This window comes from Dysidea avara, chromosome 15 (genome assembly GCF_963678975.1).
Source record: "Dysidea avara chromosome 15, odDysAvar1.4, whole genome shotgun sequence".
Taxonomy (NCBI): Eukaryota; Metazoa; Porifera; class Demospongiae; order Dictyoceratida; family Dysideidae; genus Dysidea; species Dysidea avara.
This window is the reverse complement of record NC_089286.1, coordinates 4,235,258-4,254,322: the sequence shown is the minus strand read 5'-3', so window position 1 is coordinate 4,254,322 and position 19,065 is coordinate 4,235,258. Positions and strand designations below refer to the sequence as shown.

General features: G+C 36.3%; 2 protein-coding genes across 2 annotated transcripts in view; both read left to right on the top strand.

Moving 5' to 3' along the window:
- Nucleotides 1-7,084, top strand: part of LOC136246072 (adhesion G-protein coupled receptor V1-like) — a 251,552-nt gene extending 244,468 nt beyond the window's left edge. Inside the window, exons 42-51 of the mRNA XM_066037520.1 lie at nt 42-248; nt 332-469; nt 1,504-1,710; nt 2,073-2,330; nt 2,428-2,998; nt 3,140-3,375; nt 3,730-4,275; nt 4,609-4,842; nt 6,019-6,507; nt 6,608-7,084. Of these exons, the coding sequence (XP_065893592.1) occupies nt 42-248; nt 332-469; nt 1,504-1,710; nt 2,073-2,330; nt 2,428-2,998; nt 3,140-3,375; nt 3,730-4,275; nt 4,609-4,842; nt 6,019-6,507; nt 6,608-6,921 (3,200 nt within the window). The 3' untranslated portion in view covers nt 6,922-7,084. The remainder of the gene's footprint in view (nt 1-41; nt 249-331; nt 470-1,503; nt 1,711-2,072; nt 2,331-2,427; nt 2,999-3,139; nt 3,376-3,729; nt 4,276-4,608; nt 4,843-6,018; nt 6,508-6,607) is intronic.
- A 9,673-nt stretch (nt 7,085-16,757) lies between these two features.
- The window catches only part of LOC136245224 (uncharacterized), a gene marked incomplete at its 3' end in the record, with an annotated part of 48,632 nt that continues 46,324 nt past the window's right edge, over nt 16,758-19,065 (top strand). The window contains 2 exon segments of the mRNA XM_066036717.1: nt 16,758-16,879; nt 16,928-17,084. Coding sequence (XP_065892789.1) covers nt 16,822-16,879; nt 16,928-17,084 — 215 coding nt within the window.

The window sequence follows — 19,065 nt, the reverse complement described above, 5'->3', positions numbered from 1 at the left end:
ATGGTGAGTGTTTATTAACTGCTATTAATATTGTGTTACAGGAGAAGGTGTTGATTATGGTTCTGGACCATACACTGTCACATTCACTGCTGGAGTCACCAGTGCTTCAGTTAGTGTTCAAATAAATAATGATGATATATGTGAAGGAAATGAAGACCTCACTCTCACCATTAAGTCATCCTCACCACTGGGTGATGTTGTTGTCAGTGACTCTGGTAGTGCTACAGTAAACATCGTGAATGATGATAGTAAGCAGCATTTTAGTAGATAAACTGTGCTGTCATGTATTAAGGAAGCAATAGTATATTATATGATTCTGTTTGCTATATAGTTTGTGCTGTCTTCTTCAGTCAGTCAACATACAGAATTGATGAAGATGCTGGACCAGCACAACCTGTACTAGTTCTCAGTAACCCATCATCAACTGATATTACTGTACAAATGTTCAGTACTAATGGAGCAGCTACTGGTGAGGAATAGAGAGCTAAAATGAGCAACATACTATGACCAGCATAAAATTTTTCACTTATTCTTTTTAAGTTCACCATTACTAACTTATGACACAACAACATCAACAAGATATCAAGACTCAAGGCAAAGTCAAAGAAAAACACAAAATGCAAACAATGAAACGTGACCACTACTATGAGTCATTTATATGACAAAAACAGTTTTCAATCATTGGAAAATTATGTGATGTTTTTAAATCTGCATGGCAAAAATCTCAGAGCAGGGCTTTGTACATAAATGAATGGGCTTTGTTTATCTGAACTTTGCAATTATCTGAGTGCACTCAGAAGCCAAATAGTTTGAGGGATCATTCAAAGTGTATGTGCACCTGTGTAATGCTTGTACCATATTTAAGACATTTTGCAATATTAAGTTCTTGAAATATACCTCATATAAAGTTGTTTGTCGTGAGGTTTTAGCACCTGTAAAACTGTTGTGTTGGAACATTTGGCAACAAACCAGTTAGTTCATGTTAATTTGTTTAGTCTATGTACTCAACAGCTTGCTCATTGTAACAAAACTGTACTTTATATCAGCAACAAGCAATATTAAGTATCTTGCCACAATTAGCGATGGACGGCCATTATGCTTCTAGTCAAATAATTGTGATCTCAAATATAATTGCAAATACAAAATGATCTACAATCATTATTTATAACAGCTCAATCAGCTGCCACACATAGCATCTTTCTTCAATAACCACTACTGTAGTGTAACACAGCCACCCTACTACCCTGAACTTCAAGTGCCTAATTGTGGATACAAGGAAGCATGCCTATTTCAGTTAAATTTCATTGCTTTCTTAAGTAGTCTGCAAACAATTATTATGACGAGTATATAATAAATTTTGTGTAAGCAATTTAATGTCGTGAATCTTCAAGATTAAGGTTTTATTTTGCAGGTAGGTTTGTCCATGAGAAAAGCCTGCTACATGGCACTGTTTTATTAATAGATTGATGAAAGTCAATGAATTTATGTTTGTTCATCTTACAGGAGGAGGTGTTGATTATAATTCTGGACCATACACTATCACATTCACTGCTGGACAGACCAGTGCTTTATTTAATATTCCAATTAATGATGATGATATATTTGAAGGTGAAGAGGATTTCACTCTCTCTATTGATTCATCCTCACTACCTGACAATGTTACTGTTGGTGATCCTGGAGTAGTTACAGTGACCATAATAAATGATGATAGTAAGTGTTCCTGTATGAGTTGGTAATCTATTTAGCAAACTGTCCATTACATTATTGCAAAATTCACTATCTGATGAATTCATAATGTAGGTAGTAAAATTCTAATACTTTGTGGTGTAGCTTACTCCATGCAAGATATCATTTATTGTTATTGATTGTCATAAATGGTTGACTATGCAAATTTCCACAATTATATTGAACAAACTTAAATTCTGTAACGAACCTCTGGAACCCTGGAACCTCTGGAACCCTGGAACAGACAGTTCCAATAAGATTTAGTGTGGGTTTAAATATTATGTGTTGTGCATAAGTACCTATTTCCTCTACTTACAATTTAATTAATATGCTTGTGTGGTATACAGTGATACTGCAGATATCCCCTCATTGTGGAAGTGTACTTGGTGGTACACCTGTCAAAATATCTGGACCACAATTTGAAGAGGAAGACAAATTTACTTGCTTATTTGATAGTATGGTTGTGGAAGGAAATTATCTGAATACAAATTTTAGTTTATGTGTATCACCACAATTCAAGAAGATTGGTAGAATTATACTGAACATATCAGTAATGTGGACAAATGGAACAACCAAATATGAAAGCCAAACAAGTTTCTATTCTGGTATGTGTTGAGTACTCAACATTGTGTCTGATAATGTGTGATAATTTGTATGAAGGTTGTGGTGTATGTGAAGTGATAATCTGATTTGTTTTTGTAGTTACCTTTGGTCGAGGTAATACAGTAAACATATTAGGCTCAACACCAGTTTTGACAGGTGGAGAATCTCTACAGCTAGAATGGACACCTGAAATGTTTTCCCCTGAAAGTGAAGAAGCAAATTCTACAGTACTAGTAGATATAGAATTGTATAGATATGATAGACGACCAGCTCAGTGGCAAAAAATGAATGATTTAGCCACTAGAATTCTAAACACAGGAAACGGTAGTGTTGTAGTACCAGCAACAGTCAGAGTACTTGATCCTCAGTTAGTTGTTATCAAAGTATCTCCAAGTCCTGGACAAGGGCAAGATTACAATATTGCAGGATGGTCAAGTTTGGCTTATACAGAAAGTGCAGTATTTACTTTGGAAAAGCTCTGCCGTATATGGAGTGATTCAGAACCTCATAACATTGGTAACACTCTACTAGAACATCTTCTACCTTGTCCACCTAACATTCAGATTGCTAGAATAGATCCTCATTACAGCATTGACAATAATGCAGCAAAATACTTGGAATTCTTCCATCCAAATGCTTTCCAATGTTTTCATCAAGCAAGTGTTATAAGGTAACTATTGTTATTGTATTTATTGAGCATCTTGAAGTTTAATATAATTATTATGTATAACAGTGAGAGCATCTATAGATTATGTGTGATTCACTGAGAAGTGTATGTTTTATGAATGATGCTACTTCATATATTCTCCAGGTCAAGTCTAGGATCACGTCAACAATGTTGTTACAGTTCAAATGGCACGTTAATAATAAATCATCCTGGTGGAGGAAGTGCTGATAGATTTGCTCCAGTTGGACTGGAAGAAACAATACAACATCAATATCATGATATATTACCTTATTTGTACTGTTGTCAAGTGGGTATGTGTGGTGAATACTATAAGAATCGTCCTTCTGATAATGGCAATGATTACCAGTGGACACCACCAGGTAACCATCTAGGCATTTCATGTCCAAACATGATTATATATTAACTGTTCACTAGTTATAATCCATTGTTTTTCTGAGGGGCAAGGCGATATTTTTGTGTCATAGTACACTTGGACATGCAACACAGAAATCCACACTAAACCACACATAGCACACATTTGGACCTGAGAATCTGTGTACCAGTTCAGTGTTCAGTATCCGTATACAGACAACATTTTTATTAGAGCATGTATTTATTTTAATAGAGCATACACTGTTCACTAAACGCACTAGTATTAGATTAGTCACTCGTATATTGTCAAGGGTTCAGTTCATTGAGGTCCTACTGTCCCATCACAATACTTCATCATGTAGCTTGTGTCTATGGAGGACCACACATCATCACACTCGATGGGTTCAAGTACACTTTCAGTGGAAAAGGAGAGTTTACATTGATAGAAACAGCTAATGACAATTTTACTCTACAGGCCAGGATGGTGGAAGTGTCAAGTGACTTTGTACGAGCTACTGTGTTCTTAGCAGTAGTGTGTAAACAAGTGGATTCTGATACTGTCCAGCTTGAACTAAACAATAATGGAATTGTTGCCCTAATAAATGGGATAAGAGTTAACTTTAACAACATTAAAGAGTATTATTTCAATAATGTAACAGTGTTTAAGATTGATAATAGTAATGTGAAAGTGATTTTCTCAAGTGGAGTAGTAATTAATGTACAAGAAGAAAATGGTACACTTAAAGTATTACTTGTTAGCCTGTCTAATGACTACCTTGGATCAACTCGTGGACTAATGGGAACATTTAATGGGAACACTTCAGATGATCTCATACCTAAGGGCAGTTCACAACCATTACCACTGAGTTCAACACTTGAAACAATACACAGTTCTTTTGGACTAACATGTAAGTGGATACCTATATATCTATAGTACATTTAATATTTGGGAAACTTTCTAGTACACACGCAAGTTGTTAAGTGACACTCAAGTCGAAACATAATAAATTATGTTGGAGAATTATTAAACTACATGTTAAATACATCTTTAGTAAATGCTCTAGTTCCTGGCGTTAACAAGATGTATCAGTATCTGTAGTTTAGTGTTGTTTACGTTGTTAATAAATAAAATCATTGCTGTGAATTTATGGATTCAACTATGCAGCTAGCTATTTACTTTGTATGCAGCACTAAGTAGCATCAAACAGTAGCATTGTTTACTCTTGTAATTACCCATATAGGGATTATTGAAGATTCATCAGATAGTTTGTTTACTTATCATCGCCATGGTGAGAGTTGGGGTGTTTACTATGATCCAGACTACATGCCATTGTTTGAAGTGAAAATGCCTGATCCATCAACAAGAGATAAGCTCTGTATGGTTGACATTACAGCAGCTAATATGAATAACAAACTATCAATCTCACTAGATGACAGTGATAGTTTTGACAAAAAAACTAACATTACTAAACGAGGTTGAGTACTTTTCTGTTTTATATCACTGTGTTGGTATTAATTGTGTTTGTGAAACAGGTCCTTCTAAAGTATCTACATACGTATAAATATGTACATCATTCCCCAGCATGTACTATGTTATACTTAAAGCATCGCCACACATATGTACAGAAAATATAGTACGAGGGGGTGTGTCGAGAGGCTAATACAGCATGAAGCAAGGCCGAGTGCTGTATTTTCCTTGAGGCACCCCCTGAGTGCTGTATTTTTCGTACACACAAACAAGGTAGTGCTTTAAGTGTTATATTGTACTTCCTTGTCGTCTGGCTTGGAGTGATTTTCTCTAGTACTCAAACAGCTGCGATTTTCGGTGATCAGGATATCAGTAAGTATTTAACTAATCTATTTCTAGTTGTAGAATGAACTAATAGGATTAGTTTGGCTAGTTTTAGTGAGTTACAATGTCACACACTTGCTGTCTTAGTGGAGTCGTGTTTCAAAAGCTTTGTGATCAGATGATCAGTAAGTGTTTATACAATTTATTCCTAGCCGTAGAACGAACTTGTAGGATTAGTTTGGCTGGTTTTAGTGATTTACAGTATGTTATTATGTAACATTCCATTAAAATATTCTCCACATAACTGTACTGTATTTGCCCAATTAGCTGATGATAACATACTGTATCAACTGTATAACTGTACTGTATGACTCATACAGTACAGTTATACAGTTGATTAGTACTGTATAGACAATATGATATGTGGCATCGCTTTGATCCTCCCACGTAAAGTACAATATATAATTGTAAACTGATGACTATTAGTTACGGTTATAGTTAGATATATTTAAAACAATCCTTGTGACCAATGTGGCTAGAATTACTTGTCAACAATGTGTCTACATAGATAACTCTAATGTGTTTAGGGTTAAAATTAATAAGGCTTATGTATTATTGTCACCTTATATGATAAAATTATGAACTTCACTTGGTATTCTGTGCCATTTTTCACCCATTCACTATTAAGAGTTTTCATTTTCAGTAGTGTCAAAAGTTGTGTTTTTAAATCAATCACAAGTAGATTTTTATAATGCATGAATTGCATCAACTTTACATCAACTGTTGTTTCTAAATTGCAATTACAAATAGATCAAATAAATACTGTTTGCTATATTAGATTCACATCATACTACTACAGTTGAAACCATGTTCACTGTTCCACTGAATGTTAATCAACAAATGATCAGCATACAACCAGAGTTAGCTAGCACTGTACTGTGCTACAGTATTGATGGCATTCCTAACCAATATTTCAACTTGCTGTCTGATAAGTGTGTATCGGTCGATGCTTACTACATTCCAGCACAACGAGTTGATTATTTCAATGTCATTGGTAAAATTGGTGTAACTGCTGTTGATGAAGATGGAAACTGTCAGAATATTGAGATAGATCATAAAGGCTGTGTGGCTACTGTTGGAACAACACCAGTTACTACTGCAAACAGTTACAATGTAGCTGGTGTCACAGTGAAGCGACGTAGGAATGGATATCGTATTGTAGTACCGAGCTGTGAATCAGTCAGTGTTGTCATGTGGGTGTCTTGTAAAACTATACCAGAAGCAGATATGCTCAAGTTTACAATAGCTCAAGGCAATAGTTTAATGCCAACATCACACGGCTTAGTTGGTAAGAATTTAACATAGATGATAACCAAGAACTGTAAAATTAAATTTTACACAATATTATTATAAACACAGTAAGTGTTTATTTACTCTTCATTATACAGGCCAATTTTGGAATGTTCCTGTTGATGTATCACCCTATGAGGGAGTCACTCCTGATGATTCACCATATTATTCTGTGGTGATCTATCCACCAGGTGGAGAAGTACGAGAGTTTATAGGCAACCTTCACCCGCATACCTGGGATCATTCCAGTGTTCCCTGTTTGTATGTAGGAAACCCACAAGGAGGTGCCGTAGGTGAATTTGGAGATGTTAATCATCCAGTTATTGAAGGCTACTATACTCAGTATATGGTGGCTGACTTGTTTGCTACTCAGTTTAAATACGCCCAGTTTGATACTGAACAATGTCTGTAAATTAGCTGTCAGTTGAATACTGTCATTAACTACATGGTAGAATTTTCTAGTAGAACTTTTGGCTGAATGACAGATATGCATGCATATAACACTCTAAATTTAGTGTGACATTGTTACACATCTTTTGTGTCATTTGACAGTACATCTGAATTGCAAATACTTTAATAGCTGTAGCAATTGCTTCAGTAGCTTGCAATGCAGTATATAATATCTGTAGCAGTCTATACAGTGTGGAACTGAATATGATTTACAGTGTACTATATGTGACCAGATACAGTTGACCCTCGGTTATCCGAATATGACTCAGTCAATGGTAATAACGTTCAGATAAGTGAATAGTTCAGATAGCTGAAGCCCATACACTTATATACAGAGCTTTGTTCAAACTCTAATAGCACTCAAAATACTCGAATAAAACGGTAGTTTCCAATTTCAGATAACTGAGCATCTACTGTATGATATTTCAGTAACAGAATAGAGTAGTCATGCAATGAAAAGGTTAACAAGGGCAGACAATTTATGATAGCATAGTTAGCTAGGAGTTTCAAAACTTTGAAAAATTTGAGCTGCTCACATGCCCTGCGTATGTAGGCCTGCACATATCGTGTATAGTATTCCAAATTTAATTGTTGGAAAGCAAAGCACACAACAATGGCTGTTTGATTTTAGCATTATTATATGCAAAACTGTTGCTATAGATAGTAATTTGTTGAGATAATCTGCAAAATGCTAAATGACTGAAATTCACAGACAGTCCTTAATGTATGGGCCATGGTAAATAATTACTGTCTGCATAGTTTAATTAGCCTTACCACTATTATGTAAGATAATGGTGGGGCTGCAGTCAGGCGGGAGATGTTACATTGGTTGAGCAAGTCAGAGCTGTTAATTGCAATCATGTCATCTGCATTCACATCTGTGCACGTACACTTATGATCATTGGCACCATGTATTATAGTAGCACTGAGTTAAGACAGTTGGAAATTTGCACATCCAACTCCTACCCCACCATATTGCTGTTAGGTTCTGTTAACTATGTAGCTACAAACTCTGAACTTCAATGTAAGGTAGACTAGTCAAATATGGTCAAAAGTTTTCCCAAAATGCTTTCAGAAATTACCCAAACTTTTCACGTAATATGCTCTTCAGTGTTCCCATTTTGCTTGCATTATGCTCCTATGTTAGCAACATTTCTTACAATAATCTTGGAACATTGTAAGTAGTGAATGCTCTATTAGAGTATTTCACTACAAAGTGACTGTTCTATTAAAGAGTATCAATCTAAGGAGCTATGTACAGTGGAACCTCCCTTATCCGGACCTCTATTATCCAGGCACTTCCATTGTCCGGGCACCTCCATTGTCCGGACAGCCCAAATTGGTCATGTGCCTTGTAGTTTATTGACCATAATGAAGTTTGGTTTAGATGAAAGCACAAGGAGAGAGCCTAAAGGTTGCTGTTTACCTGTTTGGTGGCTTGTTTATTCTACTACTAATAACTACCACTTGGTTGCTAGGTGATAATGCACTTTTACAGCCCAGGGGAGTGACCATGAATGCTCTGTAGTGACTTCCCCCTCTGCCCACTAAACTGCATAGCACTAACTGATAGCAATAACAACATTACTTGTATTTAAGTTAGTCACTTTAGCATAATAGCATGTTATTCTTAGTTATGGATATTTCTGAGATATGGACAGTAGTATGTACCAGACTGCCCGGATAAGAGAGGTTCCACTGTACAATGTATTTGAATGCTCTGTTGTAGTTTGCAGTTTCCACTGACTACTCTATTAGGGAGTATCGATCTATTATCATGGAATTAAGCTTCATAGTTTGAAATAATCGACCTATTATGCTGGCATAGCAATCCAGCCTATTATGCTGGAATGTTTGATGCAGGCCAAATGTAAGGCCTAACAGCAGTATAGACTCTATACCATTTGCACCATATGTGTAGAGTAGTGCATGCAACTGTGTTGTGATGATATGTGTATTCAAAGGTGGGTATGAGGGTAAAGTATGTATGACATATGAAGGTGTGCACACATGAATCTGTGTACAGGCATAATCAATGTAATGCTTTAATTATAATGATAGCATGCACCATTTAATAGGGTACTTTTCTCTGCTGTTTGTTTGCTGTTACTGGATTATATAATTTATAATGTTTAGTGTGTTATTGCTTATAAAGCAAGCAACAGAACAAAAAAAAAACCATCTTTTACACAGCTACATACATGGCAATAAAATGCATGCACTTGGAGTTTCATATTTAGTGGATCACATGTTTGAATGTTTCCCACCAAATATATATTATTATACGTAGTGGTTTGTAACTGCATGACAGCATGGTGTACACAAAATTAGTGTTGCTTGTAGATAGGAACATGCATGTGAATTAATGAATTGCAATTATGTATGATATGGCTATTAATTTTGTTGCACTGCTGATGCTGTGTAATTCTGCTTGCTGCAGTTCATGGTTTGTTGCTACCAGACAATACGTACATGTGGGTGCTATCTGCTGCCATCAACAGATGTACATACTAATTATTATAAAAAGCGTACTACAGTTATAAATTACATGGTATAAAGATCTAAAATGTTCTACATTTCGTGCATTAATTAAAACATTGTTCCATTGTTGATTGATTGAAGGGAAAAGGAATATTAATAGTGGTAGGAGAATTGATCATGATTGTGGTGGGAGGTGATAAAAGAACTCAATTGGTATCCTCTTGTATTATGTATAGATGGTCGAGGGAAGAAACCATGTGTGTCAATATCTACCAAATTATTAACAATCTTATACAAAAGTATGAAATTTTATTTGTTTCTTCTCTCTGCTAAAGTCTTAAAATCAAGTAATGTTCCCATGATTCTCAGCTCTCTCACTTCATAAGATCAAGATACTCTAATACAGTAGTCAAATAGCTACTCTACTAGAAGTCTAGAACAGCCATATCTTACAGGTCATCAGATGCTTCCTTGGAAATGGGCGGTCCTAGCTAGAGACATATAGTTGTCCCTTTTTCAGTTATTTAGAAATGTATCTGAGTGTAATTGTACATGTTGACATTGTATATCGTATGTAGCTAAACTTCTCATTTTGCTAAAAAGAACAATCAGACATTATTAAGTTAGGCTGGATGCATTGTAAGATGATTAGCTGTAGAATTTAATGAGTTGCTAGATGTTGTGACTTTATCATTTTCTCCAGCTGCACTTATATTTCTCACAGACAGTCTGGCTTTAGCTCTCTGAGGTAAACACCAGGAACTTTATGCCTGCTATGGCTGCCTAACTTTTTATTAGTTAATTTTATCAGAGTTGTTGCAATAAACTGTGAATTATGTAATTCTGCTTGGTCCAATAACTGTTGCTCATTGTTAGCAGCTACCAGATTATATGCATGTGTGTTATTGCTGTATGTATATATATATATATATATATATATAATATTAAAAATTAATTAGCTGGAAATTATTTACCTATGCAGCTGCATGCCAACTCAAGTGCACATCTGCCAAGCCTGTAGATCACTCATATATAAAACAAAGGAAATATCTGTGCAGCACCCATGCCACAGCTGCACGGCAAGCTAGCTGCAAATGGCTTGTGTGCATGCTTGTGTGGCCAATAGAACTATAGAATTGTGTGTTTAAAACTGGCTTTTTGATTGTAGAAGGTCAGCAGCAGCAGCATGACAACATAGCTGCAAATGGCTTGTGAGTTTGCTACGTATGCCCATGGAATAAAGTAGCTATCCTACAAAAATGTGTAGTTGTGGAATGTAGGTCTGCAGTTGCATGGCGACCTAGCTGTACATGTCTGTGTGGCCAAACAAGAATAGCAGCCATACAATCATCTATGAGATTGCCGTATAGGTCCACAGCTACACTGCAATATAGCTGCTACATAGATCTACTGCTGCAAATTTATCCATTACGTGACAGTGTTTATTCTCCTTTGGGGGAAGGTGAATAATCAGGAATTTGGGGGGTGGCCAGATGAAAGTTTACTTGTCCAAGTTCACAAACATATAAAACAGTTGAAATAGTTGCAGGGCTAAGGTTGTCTAATGAGTGTTGAATTTTGTGAATGGCATTGGGTGAAGTCAGACCCTATGGGTGGTAGAGCTTGTATGTAAGTGTTGTAATGATGCCATAATAATGTAATATCTTCAATAGTCGTATGTGTACTCTATAAGAATATTTTGTAAAATAGACTATCTGAGAATCGGTATTTTTAAATTTGTGTAGCTTTCAACATGTAACCTGGGAAAATTTACATATCAAACAAACTGTTTGATCATGAGATTGAATCTGAGAGCATTTGTGATGACACTGTGTGCCATTGTAATATCCTAAGTATAGCTATACATTGCAGTTGTCTCTCAAAAATTTAGGGGGGAGAATCTGAGGGGAAGTTCCACTTCTACAGCCCCGGAATAAATATTGGTGTCCTGACAGCTTACCACTATAATCCTCTTTGCTTGTTTCAGTTTGCACTAGTACACAAGAATAGGTATGTAGCCCCCAAGCCATTAGGGTTGGTTTGTAAATGAAACTAGCATGATATTTAGGTTACCAATATTATCGTATACCAGTCAGAAGATAGAAAGGACTTTAAGAATACTGGAGCAGCAGCAGTATAAAACTCTGGGAGCCTATATGCTTACCAAACCCAGCCAAGGACAAGAGTTGTTCAAGGATCATCAGTCCTACCACCACCATTAACAGCAGTTCAGTAGCACCATAGAACAAAGCAATCATACACATCATATTCTACTTTAAGCAAGGCAGCCAATAACCATCAAAGTAAATGTTGAAGTACTGATTTTTACTTTACAGCATACAGAATTACAATGATGCATAGTTACAACGGATTGGTGGCCATGGTTACAACGGATTGGTGGCCATGGTTACAACGGATTGGTGGCTACAGGTATGCTGAAGGTCTACTGGTAGTGGCCTAAAATAATTACAATTGATTAGTTACAGTTATATAGTGATTAGTTGGAAAAAAATTCCGTATATTACAAAAGTGATTGCTATTACAAGGGTTACAATGCTTCAAAATTAGGTGGTTTGGGGGACTTGTTACAATGGCTACAGGAACATAAAAATGAATAATGTACATTCATTATTAGAATCAAAATTAGTTTCGAAATGATTCCATAGGTAGTTAGTAAGCTTTTTCTTGATTGTTGCTATACTATGATCACAACTGATGATGGGCAGTGCATTTCAGATCTGTGGTAATCAATTGATGTAAAATTAAAGTTGCTATAGTAGTTAATACACTAGTGGGGTTTCTATTATGTTGTAATTTGTTACTTGTATCTAGTTGTGTATTTCTTGATGCAAAACTAATCAAGTTATTAATATTAAAGGAATCATTTGGCAATTTTAAACACTTAATCAGAAACATAATGTCTGAGATGTCTAGAAAATACGTAAGTAGCAAAATCTTGAGAGTTATTAATCAATGTTTATAATCACTAGTGTAGTCATTAAGAATATATTTTGTTGCTCCACGTTGAAGTCGCTCCAGTGTTTTAATGTCTTTCAATATGTTGGGTTTCCACAGTACAGAACAAAACAAAAACTGACTTCTGACAATTGATAAGCGAAACTGCTTCTTGGACTGGAAAGCGATATTTACTGAGAAGGAACATCGTAGTAGTCCTAACATTTTATATGCTTTGGACAAAATGAAGGCTCCCAGTTTAGGTCTGACGAAATTACAATCCCCAGGTCTTTGTGAATACAAACTTTGGAGATGATGTTAGATCCTATAGAATAGGATGTGGATAGGTGCAGTTTAAAACTCATAAACAATGTCTTTGAGAGACTAAACAGTAAATTGGTGTCTATACTCCATTCATTGAGCAAATCTAAGTTTTTTTTGCAGATCTATGCTGTCATTAAAGGTGGTAATTGTTTTTAAGATCATTTGGTATCATTGGCAAATAGAAATAGTAAAGAAGATAGGATGTGTTCAGGTACGTCATTAATGTATAATAAAGGTCCTAGGATGCTACCTTGTGGAACTCCTGATAAAACTGGTAAGAAGTCATAATTAATGAATCAACAACACAGCACACAATCACAGTGACAAACTGCAATGTAACTGCCACCAATATTGTCATTTGTAACAAACAGACTTGAGTCTGTTATGCTTCAAAATCTACATATTAACTTTTTACTTTGGAATTTCCAGCAAAATTGACCTATATTATTTACAACTTTTTTAAAGCTATTAGAGCTGATCACATAATTATATAAATAAGAAGTTGTATTGCATACATACTGAATTTCTGCAAAGAGTGATGATGATTTAAGCTGCTCTAAACTGAAGGTTTATTGACTACTACATGTTGCTGATTTACTACAAACCAAACCATACAAATTTAATTAGATAATAAAATATACACATGCTTAATTTGCAATAATCTAAGTTATATGATATTGCAATTGGTCAAGGACTTGATGTAAACAATTCCAGAGATTGTTCCAATCATAGATTGTGGTCAACTAGGGAAAATATATGAATCTGTGAATGGATTATATCAATTATGCATTTCAGCAAGCTACCCACACATGATAGCCAATTAGCCTTGCAATTAGCAATATACATGTTTCGTCAGCTACTTATAGCTATAGAGTATTTACAGCCATATTCACTACTGTAGATGATGAGTACTCACTAGTGCTGTAGTGTGACTATAGTTGCATTATAGTTATCGGGATAATAAACAATGTAATGGTGACACATGAGAAAAATCATTATTAATGTGTTCAAAACACACAATTACAAATACCTCAGACACATGTGACTACACGTGCAAACTGCACAGTACAAACATGACAAGGAAGAGTACAAACATGACAAGGAAGAGTACAAACATGACAAGGAAGAGTACAAACATGACAAGGAAGAGTACAAACATGACAAGGAAGAGTACAAACATGACAAGGAAGAGTACAAACATGACAAGGAAGAGTACAAACATGACAAGGAAGAGTACAAACATGACAAGGAAGAGTACAAACACGACAAGAAAGAGTACAAAAATTAACCAAAACAAATAACATACAAGGCAAACACATAATCATCAAACTAAATGAAGTGCTCCATCCAGGACAATCACGTGCCAAAAATATATGTTGCAACGAAGAAATAGCTAACTTTCTGAGCAGCTTTGGATTTACAAATTGCCACAGACTGTAGCTTTGGATGCTATCTATCTCAAGGACCTGTTTTATGGCTAAACTATCAGGCCGTAGTACTATACTGGTTTCAAAACTATAAGTGATAAAGTTCACTGAATTAAACACTAGCTGTTATGAGTTTTTAGAATGAAGACAGATGAAAGACAGTATTCCACAAGGAAGACCATTATTATTCCTCATCTGCAAATGTCATCCCACAAGGGACCTGTATGTCAGAAGGCTAAACTAAAACGTGAGAACAGAGGGAGTGGGAATCTTAAAATTAATAAAAAGGAGGATTCCACTCTGGATCCTGCATGGTAGTTAGATGGTAGCTTCAGCCCAGCTACCTGAAGTAGTAATCATATTTCATAGAAAATATTCATTTTCCAGCAAAGTTTCATTGTTAAATATTACCATTTAGCTTTTAGCAGGAGCAGGCACATATAATTTCCAATCGATAAGCGCCTTGCAGAGAAAAAGTCGTCTGGCCACACAAGACTAGAGCACACACATGCAGTCTCGATCTTTTATGACAATACTGAAAAGTTGTAATAGATGCTATGTATGTACTTAGCATTTTACCTTTGATACATAAATTGGATACTCATGCAGTTCATCAAATCTGGTATGTGGATGATGCCTCTGCCAGCGGTTCTCTGCAGAATCTCCATCAGTGTTGGGATGATTAATTGTCACTTAGTCCTGATACCGTATTAATAATTCTAGGTGTTGGTTGCTTTTGAAAGACCGTTCCACTGCTGATGCCAACATTTTTGATGGTACAGGAGTCAACATTTGTAGTGATGGACGAAGATATCTGGAGTCAGTTATTGGTACATCTAATTTTGTTAACAACTTTGTGACAGCCCAAATGCAGTTCTGGTGTGATAGGCTATCTTTGCTCACTGACATTGTTAGATCTCAACCTCATGCTGTCTTAAGCTTTTTGCTAACAAATGAACCTTTCTGTGTCGGACTACTCCTAATGTTTCCCAACTCTTTAAACCATTGGTCATTTCATAAATACCACTTTCCTTTCTGTTCTTACAGAGCAACCACAGTGTAATGACTTACTTAGAAATCTCCTGAGCCTACCTATAAGGGAAGGAAAACTTGGTATTGTTGAACCGTCAAAGCTGCCGTATCCCAGTATGCTAACTCTTTAATGGTCACCACTTCATGCCATCCTGACTGGTAGATCATCTACTACAGTATTGGATGCTCATGATCAGATGTTTAAAGCTAAGTTTGATGTTCGGTGTTCTAATTGGGAGCAGACTAGAAGACTTGATTATTCACTTCACTGTTACTTTGGTGGCTTTCCCACAATTAGGCACAATGAATTATGTGATGTGACAGCTAATTTGCTGTCTCAAGTCTGTTCCTTCTCATTGTACAGCAAATGCAGATGACCAAGCAAGATTGGATATCTCCACTAAGGGTTTCTGGAATGCTTCCCATGAGTTGGCCTTTTTTGATGCGAGAGTTTTTAATCCCTTGGCCAAGAGTCACATCAATCAGTCTTTCTTGCTATCCGAAGAATGAAAATGAATAAAAGCGTGAGTATGAAGAAAGAGTTTGTAATGTTGAACATGGAACCTTTACACCTCTTGTGTTTTCTGCTGCCAGTGTCATGGCAAGGGCAGATTTAGGAGGTTGCTTGGGGTGCTGAAGCACCCCTTTCCATGTACCAGCTACAGCAGGAAGCTCATCTTAATTAATTAATTTTATTACTGTGCAGGCCTCCCGGAGGAGTATATATGCACAAAGTAGTTACATTACAAAAATTAAAAATTAAGATAACAGTCCTGTTATTCCTTGTTTCTTATACGTATGCATGACAATGAAAAGATGGAAAAGAGAAAGGTGAATGTTTTCTTCGAATTACTGAGATGGATTCAAACTATATTTTGGTGTAAGACTTAACCTAAAAGCTGCTAAAAATTAAAATATTCTAATAGAACAGTCAACTATTCTAATAGAACATTCAACAACTTAATAAATTCAGTTGCAGTAACAAACTTGCCTCTGTTATGTAGCGAGTTAAAAACACCCTGCTTGGTATATTAGGAGGTGAACATCACTGAGATGATTAATCCCACAATCAGAATTTCGTTACTAATGACAACTAACTCTACAATCGATCCTATGTTCATTTCTATTTTCTTTTAGTTAGTTTGATCACCTGGAGGTGCTGCAGTTTCAGCAATGGTAAACTCCTGGGTAAACTGCAAGCTTGAATGTTTAAGAAAGTGTTCCGTTCCGTGGTCTAGCCCATGATTCCGTTCCGTAGAATAGACCTCACCTGTTTGTTTGTAAACAATAAGAAAAAAGTCATAATTATACAGCTAGGTGCGTAGTCGCCGTTTCCACTATCTAAATAGACTTGTAGAACTAAATGCATTAGACTCTATTGTATTTGAACACATGATCTCCCGACTTCCGGTTTTACCGAGCAACCTCCCATTCCCGTTCTCTTCCCAGTGCCCAGAAAGTTAGTGCAAATCTATGGTCCATCGCTACAAAAAATTACACAAGCCTAATCAAGTAGCCACACCCACTAATAAGCTACGTATATAATTTGAGATTTATCAGACCCTAACGTGAGCACAAGAGTAACTGACTGAAAAATTACGCCGGGTTAACTACTTGACTATAGAAAGGAAAACAAAGTAGTTATGGTTCGCAAGTTATTGTTCGCTGTTCTGTGTCTCTACTTGTTTAGTAGCCGTGCAAGTAAGTGAGTTATAAACTACAGTTGCATTTTTGACACTATAACCACAGTTGCCACGGATCAAATAGTCGAGAAGGACTTCCCTTCAGACAGAAAATGTTCCAGAAGTAGGGCTATGAAGCTTATGGAAAGAAAAACTGCTCAGCAGTTGATGATGGAAAATGATGACGCGACATCGAAAGCGAGCGACAGGACGCCTCCACCTAAGTGAGTATGCATAGCTAAATACAGCTAGCTACAGTGGAACCTTTTAAGACACTTGAAATAAGTAAACCTAAGACACTTGGTAGTGATCCTGATCCCAAGCTAGACATCCTTTGGTGTACAGACTGATCTGCAGCTGGATGCTTTCATGATCAGGGTATATTTGGTCAATCCCATAAGAGTCTATGCAAGTCCACAGAGGGGCTTGGGAATGGGAATTTCTGCAGGCATTGTATGGCACAATAATTACAATTATACATAAGCTGGCTAGTGCGATCGGTACATACTATATGAATTACACACATTCAAATGAATTATTTTGCTAAACCATGTGCTCCACTGCTAGCATATGCATCAGTGTCAGTACTACTGGCCCACTAGATCAACTGACCCAAATAGTAGTCCGGATGGGACCCATATCTGAACCAGATGTGAGGTTTTAATTAAAATAGAAGCGTGTACCTAAAGCTATTTTTTGTAAGGAAGTGGTTGGTTGCTGAACCAAAAGATTTTGTCCCGAACATTCAACATTAGGGCATGTGACAAGTAGCATTAGGGTTAGGGTCAGGTTCATCTTTGGTTTCTTTTTCACCTTTAGGTTACTTTCTTCTTACTATATACTGAGACTATACTACTTGAGTAACATTTATAAGGTAGAAAAGTAGGGGAGGTGGGTAGCTAGCAGTGGTAGCACAGTGGTTAGCACACTCACCTAAAGCTCCAGTAGTAAGCCCCAACTGAGTTTTGTGGGTCTGTTTTTCGCTTAGTGACCCTTTTTGCCTAAGTCGATTCAATAGCCAGTATGGCTTATTGAACCAACTTTCGGTTCAGTATCCAGTATCCACTGCCTATGTTTATTTCTAATTTCCTCTACATAATTAACTAGCTATGCAGGTTTTGATTACAAAAAGGATTGAATGAGTATAGAGTTACATTATTTTTTCTTTGTTTATCTTCTAACACAGCCACGCACCACCATCAGCCACACACCCCCATCAGCCACACAGTCTGACCACTAATTACTTCAAAGGTATCAAACAAACCACACATCACACCACAACAGGAAATCACAGTAGAAATGGTAATATATATTAACAATTGGGACAATGCACGATTAAAGCCATTTAAGATACATATAAATCTTGCTTTGTTTACATGGTAATTTATGACATGTATTCTTCACCTTTTAGTTACATGTTTCTGACTCCCTGTATTCACAGGCTTTAAACCTCCTAGTGGGATAGCATTCTAACTATAATCAATCAAGTAGTGGGCAAAACCTGCTCAACCTTATAGTACAACTACTCAATACTGTAGGACAACTAAATGACACCTCTGCATCAAGTGTTATATAATTGGTGACTGGCATTATAAATCACAAAGGAAATAAAATCTAGCTTCGTTATAAACTGTTTAGTGCATGTAATAGTGAGATGCGCTAGTGCTAAAGTGGACATTCCCATAGGAGTCCTGTTTCTGCGATAACCAGGTCCTTCTTGGACTAGTGCGTGTTTGTTATGTAATAGTGTAAAGTGTAACCTTTCATAATAGGCGAGTTAAATCGTTCTTTGAGTTGAAAACATTTTGTTATTAATAACAAAAAAGTGTTATACATTGATGGAGACAGGTAAAGTTAACTGTTGGCTACTTTATCCCAGACGTGGCATGGTGGTCACAAGTGCAGATATATGCATGTGCAACAGCAAAATTGGACAAGTCACAAAGAAACCAGCTGTGGAATGGATTGTACTGTAAGTAAACTGTATAGAACAGCTCTTTGGAGTGTAAGGCACCTTTTTAGATAGTTGGGATTCTGTTCTTTGTTCGGGATGGTTTTTACCAATGTTTGAACTTTGCCAAGTAATAACTTCATTGCAATTAGTATTATGTAAACAAAAGCAACACAATTGATTTCCTTATTTCATAGTGAGGATTTAGATGCATGGTTACTAAGTAGTTCTGTATATGGTAAGGGTAATGTGAT